Genomic DNA, 9,134 nt, shown 5'->3' with positions numbered 1-9,134 from the left:
CAGACCGGAGGCTTGGAGGGGCCTTCGGCACCAGAGGCAGCAGCTCCCTATTCGCTTTGCTCAGCCCTTTGCAACTTCTAAAGAGACTTCCATCATACCCCCCATTGGCCTTCTCCTTTGCAAATTGAAGACTTGTAGCCATTTTAGACTTTCCTGGTATGGCAACTGCTCCATACCCCTTATCACCTTGGTTGCCCATCTCTGTATTTTTTCTAATTGTACTGTACTGCATACTTTTTCACAGGTGGAGACCAGAACTGAACACAGCATTCATAATGTGGCGATACTATGGATTTGTATAGTGGCAAGACGACATTTTCCATCTCTGGAGCAGCCCAAACAGCAAAGATATCCTAGAGCCACTGTTCTTGCAACGTTGGGCTACCTAGCCATCTGCCAGGCAAATACTTATCTAGGTTTGGTTTGAAGTCTATTAAAACAGAAAAGTATCTATGGAACATTTGGGTTTGGACAAATCAGCATTTTCTGACCATGGTTTTGTATGGAAAATTTCTCATCAGCTCTAGTCAGGAATTGTTCTCCGTTCATATTTTCTATTTGGCCTCCCCTAAAGCTGAAGATCAGTTTTATCTCCAAGTGTCTATCTGCATCTGGACCCGCTTAGTGTAGTCAGATGACAACTTCTTATTTCCACTTCTAAGCTAAAAGGAAAACCACAACATATCTGTCCAGCCACATCTATTCAGAGACATTCCCACTCCTTTTAAGACGAATCAGAGATGGGTCACTACTCTATTTCTTTGACATGTTTTTTCATAAAGTAGCCACTTTTCATTATTTCCTCAAATCAGCTCATTTTTCTGCTGTTAAAAATGGGGTGTTGACAAAAATACACCTTCTGTTACTCTTGTTCTTATGGCAAAAACAATAGAGGGCTCTAAGAAAGGAATCTGACTGAAAGCAATGAGGATTTGGACATGCATGCAGAATGGTGTTAAATAAATATAACTGGAGGAAACATAAGAGGATACTGAGGTCCCTGACAGTAGAGTTTGCAGAATTGTTTGTCATTGGCCATGAGATACTGGCCTGCAAGGAAACAGCCTTGTGTTTAGAACACAGCCTGAGTGTGCAGGGCTGGCAGCCAAGAGGAAAACCACCTTTTTTTACTGCTGCGAGTTGTGTCTTTGAAAAAAATTAAGTATCTCTTGGAGATGTGATCCATTTGGAAATCCATGCTGTCACTGAAAACTTCTGTTTCAACAAAACCAGAATTTTATTGGCAGAGTATAAAAATGGAAAGAAAACAATAAAGAAAGCACATCTTAACATGAAGAAGTCTTAGGGATATTAGTCCAGGTTCTCCGAAGTGCTTAGTTCTCACAATGCGGAGCAAAGCCCATGGGGGTGGAACACTTGATTCTCTGCTCTATTTCTGGCTCAGGAGCAAGTTGCACAGCCTGTATCAAATGCTGTCCTTCAAAATTATGATGACCCCTCTCAGCTTGTCACCCACTGATTTCACTAAATGCAACCTCTAGCTTGTCATCCAAGTGATTTAGAGAAATGCTGAGTAGTATTTCAGTATTTAAGGAAGCTCAAGGAAACATCCTTAGACCTTGAGGCGAACTATGGAAAGTCCCTCTTTGAAGCTGGTTGTTTTCAGCTAGTTGTATACCTTTCTTGCAGTGGTCTCACCTAAACCATATTCCCCCAATTCCTTACAACAGTGTCATGTAGGAGCAGTGAACAAAGCCTTTCTAGCATCAAGATATATCACATTTCCTGCTTCCTCTTTATCCATTTTATCCTGTACCTTTTATGTTCATAAATTGACTTTTTACTAGTTAGTTCTACTATAATAATTTGTTCCACATATCAAACTAAACAGACTGAGCTACAATTCCCTGAGTCCTCCTTTCTCAACCTTTTAAATAAAGCATCTGTCTTGTTCTTCTTCAGTAATCTGGGACCTCCCATGAGCAGCATGATAACTGCTAGTTAACTGCTAATGGTTCTGAGACGTTTCAGTTGGTTCCTTTAGTATGACGGGGGAGGAATATGTTCATACTCCATGGTTTAGATGATTTTTATAAACAGGGAAGGCACATTCTCAGCAGGTGTCAACTGGCCTTGCTCCATTGATTTGCATGACCTGAAGATCTGGCTCAGTGTCCTCTGGATGGACAGTGTAGATGTATTCAGAGCACAAATCTTTTATTTGACAATTCATTTCACAGAATTATTTCACATCTGTATTATTTTCCCAGCCTATCTGTAAATCTATTGACTTGTTTTTCATCTGCCACATATTGCATGTTGAACAGTTTTTCCTGAGAACACCAACTTTTCTACATTCCACAGACTAAATTAGGGAAAGCAATTTTCCTTTTCCAAAGGGCAGATGCTGCAGAACTGGGTGCCAGGCTTCTTTCTACCTAGATAATCATATTATGCTGATAGGAAGCATATGCAATATCAAATCACACATTTTCAAAATACTGCTTAAGATAAAAATGAAACCCTTGAGTGTTTTTAGAGGTCTTCCTGCTGAAATAGGTTTTGTTCAAAATTTCCATCCAAATCCAGATCAGAGTTATCCTTCTGTTCTTGGGAAAGTTCTAGGACCATCTGTAACAAACAACAACGAAGAGTCTCTAGTTATATCTCAGAGCCAGTAACAAGTATATATAATAATGATGATTATTTTTGTACAGGCAATGTCTGGGCTCGCAAGCGTTCCAAAGAACAACCTCATTCAAAACCAGGCTCTCTATCCATCCAGATTCACACTTCACACAAGCAACATCCAATTGCCCTGTAATTCAGTTCACTAGGGCTTGGTCCAACACTTGGGAATGCCTGTCATCCTCTGTAAAGGTCTGCAGTTTTTGTTCACGTTCACTTTTACATACAGTCCAGAAGACATAATTCATACTGGGTCTTTGTAGATGCAGGGTCTACACAGAGGCCACTTTTCCTACTACACTGGTCTGCAACGTGGGAGTGACGGGGAAGCGAATCCAGGGACATGAAGGGGCATTTTCCATCCTTTTACCTTGACTTATGACTATAGAGGATACACTGTGCTCTGAGCCTGACTAATGCAATGAATATTGGTCTCTTGTCTAAATCTAATAAATGCATGCTGTTGCCTTCAGTGTTCCCTCCAAATTTCTGCAACTTGGACAAATTGTGCATGCATGTTCCTTTATCACACACATAAAATCCTGTGTATAAGTTCAAAATCACATACCTGTGCCAAAGTGTTCAAGGAGAAGGTGTATTCCTCAAAGCCAAAGGATCTTTTGGCTGTGGAGACATGAAAAAAAAAATGGTTAAAAATATTCTCCAGTCATACAAATCCTTGCATGAGTGACCCTTTTCTTCTATGAATAATTTCATTCCTACCTCTCTCCATCTTAGAGAAAGCCTGGGACAGTGGCAGGGCATCTTCCATTGGTACCTTGTAGACTAACAAAGAGGAAAACCTAGAAGAAACAAAAAATGAATCTGTCAGTCTGTGTCTATCAAGAACCAACACATGGGGGCTGGAATGGAAGGGCACTTCATTGCCTGGCCAGGTGATGGGCGAGATATCATGACAATCTCCAGTCAGCTAGTCCTCTGGAGATGGGGACCCATCCATCTCTTCCAAAACACAGGCTCTTTATTGAGCTGAGACATTGGTTGTGGTCTGCTCTAGTGAGAATACAACTAGGATATAATGAGTCACTTCACAAGGGGCCAGCCATGAATCACTGAAACCTAGAGCAGGTTTGGCAGTTACCGTTCTTGGCGAGCTGCTTGTGGGAAGATCTTCAGAATCTCTGTGTGGAGCTGATCAGCTTGCTCAGAGTCCTTCAATTTAATCTCCAGTAGGTAACCTTTGCCAAACTTGCTTTTCAGGTACTGAATGGAGCCAATGCACCTGTCAAGACAGGAATCAGCACAATGTGACACAGAGTAGCAGACAGAAAAAAGCTTTAATTCATGGCACAGCATCCGCTTTAAAGAAGTCAGTTAAAGTAATTGATTTGCTTTCAAACATCTATCAGTTCTCTAAGGAACATGCATTTACTGATCTTGCTATGATATGACCTACTGGATCCAACCAGACACCAAAATGGCCACTCGGTCACACACCGCCTCTGCCTCCTCCATGCAGTGGGTTGTCAGAATGGCTCCTTGCTGCTTGCTCTTCAGTGCACTGCGAATCACCTTCCTGAAAACAAAGAGGAAAAAGATATGTCACAGGAACAGCCAAATAACGTTTCCAATACACTTTCCGCTCAAAACGTTAACCTCCCTATATTATGAACTATATCAAGATACTTTGAAATAATGATCAAATACCCCATTTATGGCCAAAATCCATTTGTGGATTGTCCTGAACTAAGAGCTGCTATAGTGCTAAGCAGGTGATGGAGACCTGTAATTAATACTGTTTTCTGGACTTGCTTTAGCTGAGATGTAGGTCTCCTTGTTCAGCAAGAAGACTGTTACTGCAGTCTTTTGATTCTAACACCATCATTCCTTTCTGAGAAAAGAACTGTAAGTCACACTTGGCATATGTGAGGTTGACCTCCTATAATCTTGACTTTTACACATGGAGGAATTGTATGAATGCTTTAAAAATACCAAAACAGATATTTTTTTCAGTGAAGTTTAGATTTTAACACTTTTAGTGTATTTAAGCCTTTGGCTCCTTTCCCTTGGTTATTTGATTCTTCTGTGGGATTTTGTCAGGGCAACAGCAGGTCAAGATATTTATCTCAATAACTCCTGAAAAAGTTGGGACAAAGTTGTTTCTAAAAAACAACCTGAAAATATGGGGTCAAGTTATATGTAGGATCAACTTATAATGAAAATGATACAGAAGTTTGTTTCAGGTCTTACAACTTCAAAATTAAACAACCATTCAGGTATGATAAAGCAGTTCAGAAGAGGATAGACACAAAAACCAAAACTCTGCTCCTTGTCCTCAGCAGAAACTAAGTCCCAGCTGACCGTTTTTCTAGACGATGAAAAGCTGGGATGGGAACTTCCCCAGAATTGTCAATGAACCTAAAATTGTGTAGAAAGCTCTGTGCCTCTGCACCTTGAACCTGGAGAGTCAAAGAGAAGGCAGAAAGCACCGATACAGTGACCCAACCTTCTTGCACAACAGCTGTGAAGGAGTTAGTCTGAATCAGCAGTGTGCTCATCTGCTTTGCTGCCTAATATGTTCTTGTACTGAAGCAACCTGGTGATAAACTTCAAAGCTTATAGGATGGCAGGCATCTTGGTATGAACTCACGACAGAACTGGAGAACTTCCAAGTGAAATGCCTGAGTTCCTTTCACCTTCATCTGAAGGGTCTCATGTGAGGGCAAACAACTGTGACAAAGCTGGATCATCTCTGGCTCAGCACACCAAAACATGGGTTACAAGAAGATTTGCATGCTGATATACATAAAAATAAGTTCCTAAATTCATATTGATGTACTGTCAATAAAGTGTCCTGATTTTCCAAAACACTTAGAGATCACCCAGTCACAGTGACCTGAATATCAGAACACTTCCTTAGGTGCCCAAATGTGGACATAGAAACCTAACCTAGTCTTCACACTCAGTACTTTTGCAATATGCGGATTTAGTTCTTATGCCAAATTTATACTAACCATTAGCACAGGCATTACTCACCACACTTGACTTTGTCCCCTTGGGTCCATTCCAGCTGATGGCTCATCCAAGAGCACAACTGTTGGATTACCCAGGAGGCTGAGTGCTAAACACAGCTAAAATGGGAGAAAGACATCAAATCAAGTTCTGGGGTTTTTTTGTTATGACCAGGCAACTGTTCAGAAACCAGTGCTGGTGTGCCTGGCCCAATGCATCTTGGAAAATGAAACATTTCTTTTAATTTTAATGGGAACTTTGAAATATCTGTATTGGCAACAAACCAAAATATATCAACTTTCTATAGAACAAAGGTTGGATTTCCTTGTCTCTGCCCTATGCCAACACCCACCCATGTCTATCACATCTGCTTGTGTGTGCACTCCCCCATATAAAAGTGTACACACACCCACACACCAGTGTAAAGTTACAGTCAGCAACTTCACACTGCCCATATGATGCAGCATTCTGTCCTACAATAGCTGAACAATGGACATAATCTGTTTTGAAGTCATAAGGAAAGGTCAACTGTCTGTCCAAGCTGGCATGGCTGAGACACCAATGTCTGTAGCCACCAATAGACAAGGGAATTTTGTAGCCAGCATCACGTCCATCAGTCTTTGACTTCACAGTCAATCATGGTGACCTTCTGTATAAGACCAGCGGCTTAACCTCATATGTCCAGAGGTCTGGTCAGATGTCCTGGACATTGCCACTATGTCCCACCCCAATGACCAGATGAAGCACAAATTGATGCCCAAATTCATCATCTCATGGAAAACAATGGGAATCTTATCCATGCAACTAAAAAGAAAATGAGGCTATTTTAAACAATATCATTGTTACAATGATCACCAAACAAAAATCCTTGTTGTGTCCTAAACACAATTCACCAGCTGCTGCTTTAATAGGGACACTCATAGAGAGTTTTTCTTGTTGTCCACAACATTACAAAGCAAAAATTGCTTTGAAACTATGACAGTCACATGCCACACATATTTATGTTCATTCAAATGTTCAGGGTTAAATCCACTGACTGGAGCGAAGCTTCCCCAGGTGTAAGACTTGCGTAATTAAGAGAATAACTTGGCCCAAGATTTAACACAAAAGCAGCAGAACACACCTTCCTTGTTATCCAGGCAGGTAATTCCCTGGCTGCTTTCTTAAAATACTTCTGAAGTTCCAGAGCCTTCACTATTCTGCAGAGGGAAAAGAAGTAAAATGAACACTTGGTTTCTTGTCCCCTAAATGGTTCTCTGAGACTGGTAGCCAAGTGAAAAGAGTAGGCTTCTTCTTCTTCTGGGCTTGTTAACTAGGTACCATGGGAAAATTCACACCTAGGGAAGGACACTGTGGTTCTCAGAAGAGAAGCCAATTTTAACTTTACAGCGGGTAGCTCCTGCCGGCATTTTTTTAAAAGGATGAACCTGAATAAGGAAAGTCCTTTCAAGCTGGCAGTCCCTGGCAGCACAGAAACATTTTCCTAATAAAAATGACTACTACAGATAATCATGTTGTAACCCAGGAGTGGCCAATCTGCAGCATGAGTGCCACAAAAACATAGGGAGCTTCTACATGGGGCATGTACCAGATTGGAGAGGGGGCAGGGAGCAGAAAGCAGATCAGGCAAGGGAAGGAGATCAGAGTGGCACTCAAGGAGGGCATGCAGATTGGTGTCACACCTGATAAAAAGGTTGTTCCCCACTGTAATAAGTCTAAGCTCAGCTTAAATGAGCAAGTTTGTGTAGGCAAGGCCAAGAGAGAAGCCTGTGCTCCAAAAGTACTATAAAAACTTGCTTCCTTTGTTTTATTTAAGTGAGAGATCTAGCTCTGAGGGATTGTAGTCCTTTGCTCTCTGTGCCCTGTCATGCGGAGATACAACACACTACAAAAACAGTTTCTATCCATACTGAAAGATGGTGACAGCAGCATCTTCTTTCCTCAGCCCTTTCACTGCTGCATAAATCTCCAGATGCTCCTGCATGGTCAGGGTTGGCCAAAGAGGGTTCTCTTGAGGGCAGTAGCTTAGGAAGCCAGGGGCGCTGGCTTCCAGTTGAGATCCAGCTGCATCCTTCCCCTCTGCCAGCACCTGCACAAACAATCAGATATCCTGTCCTTGCAGTAGTGGATGCAGGATTGTGCAAAGGGCTGGGTGGAGGAAGAGTAAGGTCAGTGCAGTGAGTTCACTGTACATGTGCAGGCTGGTTGAGACAGAGCTCTTGGCTACATATGGGGGTGCAGTTGCTCTGCTGCACCCCCTGCCCCAGATCCACCCCCATGTTCTTGCATAATCATTTACAAAGGTACAAGGGCAGAGTTGAAATGAGAGGAAGGTCACATGGGGTTTGAGAAAGGAAGATTATTGAACAGAGGCCTAATCCCACAAGCTTGCTTGCCTGAGCACTCTCACTAGATCACTGAGTAAGGGTTCAACCCTAGCACAGGCTTTCCCTTTTTCTGCTATGTTACTGCTTTACAGGGAAACCAGCTGTAGATATTCCCTGTAATGGTACTTACTGTGGCACAAGACTTAAAAAACGCGTAAGAAGCAACACATAATTATTTCCAGGTTTAGTGGAAATTGGAGATGGCCTCTTTTAATTGCTGCTCACTTGCATTGTTTAAAAGACAATTAGCACAATGCCTGGGTGGGATGTATGCTTTCAGTTCTACAGATTTGGCTCCGTATGATTCACAGAAATAAAGTTAAAATACTTTGTTACCTTACTACAAGAAAAAAATCATATATTAATTACACTGATGGTTATTTTTTCATCATTTTTCACAATGCGCTAGGCTACAAATTGGATCTGAAATATCACTTTGTTTTATTCTATTTATGGATTAGGAGTAGTCGCAAGGTTTTCCATTCACCCAGGTCTTTAGACTCCTTCCCTTTCCTCCACCCACCTGCCCAGCACTCAGTGTGGTCTCTCCAGCGATCATATTTATGGTTGTGCTTTTTCCAGCTCCACTGGGTCCCAGCAGTCCAAATATCTCTCCTAGGTAAACATACACAGATTTTCAGTTAGACTTAGTTTTCCAAATAGTAGCAGACACAGTCATCATTACAGTAAAAGGGAACAAGAAAACTCTTATACTTCTAACCTTTTTTCACACAAAACGAGATGTTTTTAACAGAAACTTTCTTCTTATTCTTAAAAACAGAACCAGCTTTCTTGACTTCATATTCCTTGCGTAGATTACTGACAATGATCAATGGTTTCTGGGATGAGAGTTGGGAGAAGAATAAATTCTCTTAATCACACAAGACTGTACAGTTGTTCTTTTTGTTAATATAGATGTTACTAGGCCTGTGCGAAGCAGCTAGTATTTGCTCTGGATTCGGCCAGTTCAGGGGACAACAATTTGATTTGGTTGAATCTGATTTGGAGATTTGGCTGCTGCTGAATCAGCTGAATCGGACTGGCCCCATGCCTGCCCGCTCTCCCAATGCCCCGATGGTTACCCCACCCGGCCCAGCTCCTGGCTCTTAAAAAAAAAAAAAAAGC

General features: G+C 41.6%; 1 protein-coding gene across 1 annotated transcript in view; it reads right to left on the bottom strand.

Moving 5' to 3' along the window:
• Positions 1-761: 761 nt before the first annotated feature.
• The window catches only part of LOC109296742 (ATP-binding cassette sub-family A member 10-like), a 60,858-nt gene continuing 52,485 nt past the window's right edge, over positions 762-9,134 (bottom strand). The window contains exons 31-40 of the mRNA XM_019516300.1: positions 8,731-8,848; positions 8,533-8,624; positions 7,533-7,711; positions 6,746-6,821; positions 5,647-5,741; positions 4,067-4,186; positions 3,752-3,892; positions 3,373-3,452; positions 3,218-3,273; positions 762-2,592 (exon numbers count right to left, since the gene is read on the bottom strand). Of these exons, the coding sequence (XP_019371845.1) occupies positions 2,497-2,592; positions 3,218-3,273; positions 3,373-3,452; positions 3,752-3,892; positions 4,067-4,186; positions 5,647-5,741; positions 6,746-6,821; positions 7,533-7,711; positions 8,533-8,624; positions 8,731-8,848 (1,053 nt within the window). The 3' untranslated portion in view covers positions 762-2,496. The remainder of the gene's footprint in view (positions 2,593-3,217; positions 3,274-3,372; positions 3,453-3,751; positions 3,893-4,066; positions 4,187-5,646; positions 5,742-6,745; positions 6,822-7,532; positions 7,712-8,532; positions 8,625-8,730; positions 8,849-9,134) is intronic.

Source organism: Gavialis gangeticus, unplaced genomic scaffold, assembly GCF_001723915.1.
Source record: "Gavialis gangeticus isolate Ggan-Ray unplaced genomic scaffold, GavGan_comp1, whole genome shotgun sequence".
In the NCBI taxonomy this organism is placed as follows: domain Eukaryota; kingdom Metazoa; phylum Chordata; order Crocodylia; family Gavialidae; genus Gavialis; species Gavialis gangeticus.
Note: the sequence above shows the minus strand (reverse complement) of the source record. Positions and strands in the feature narration are given on the sequence as shown.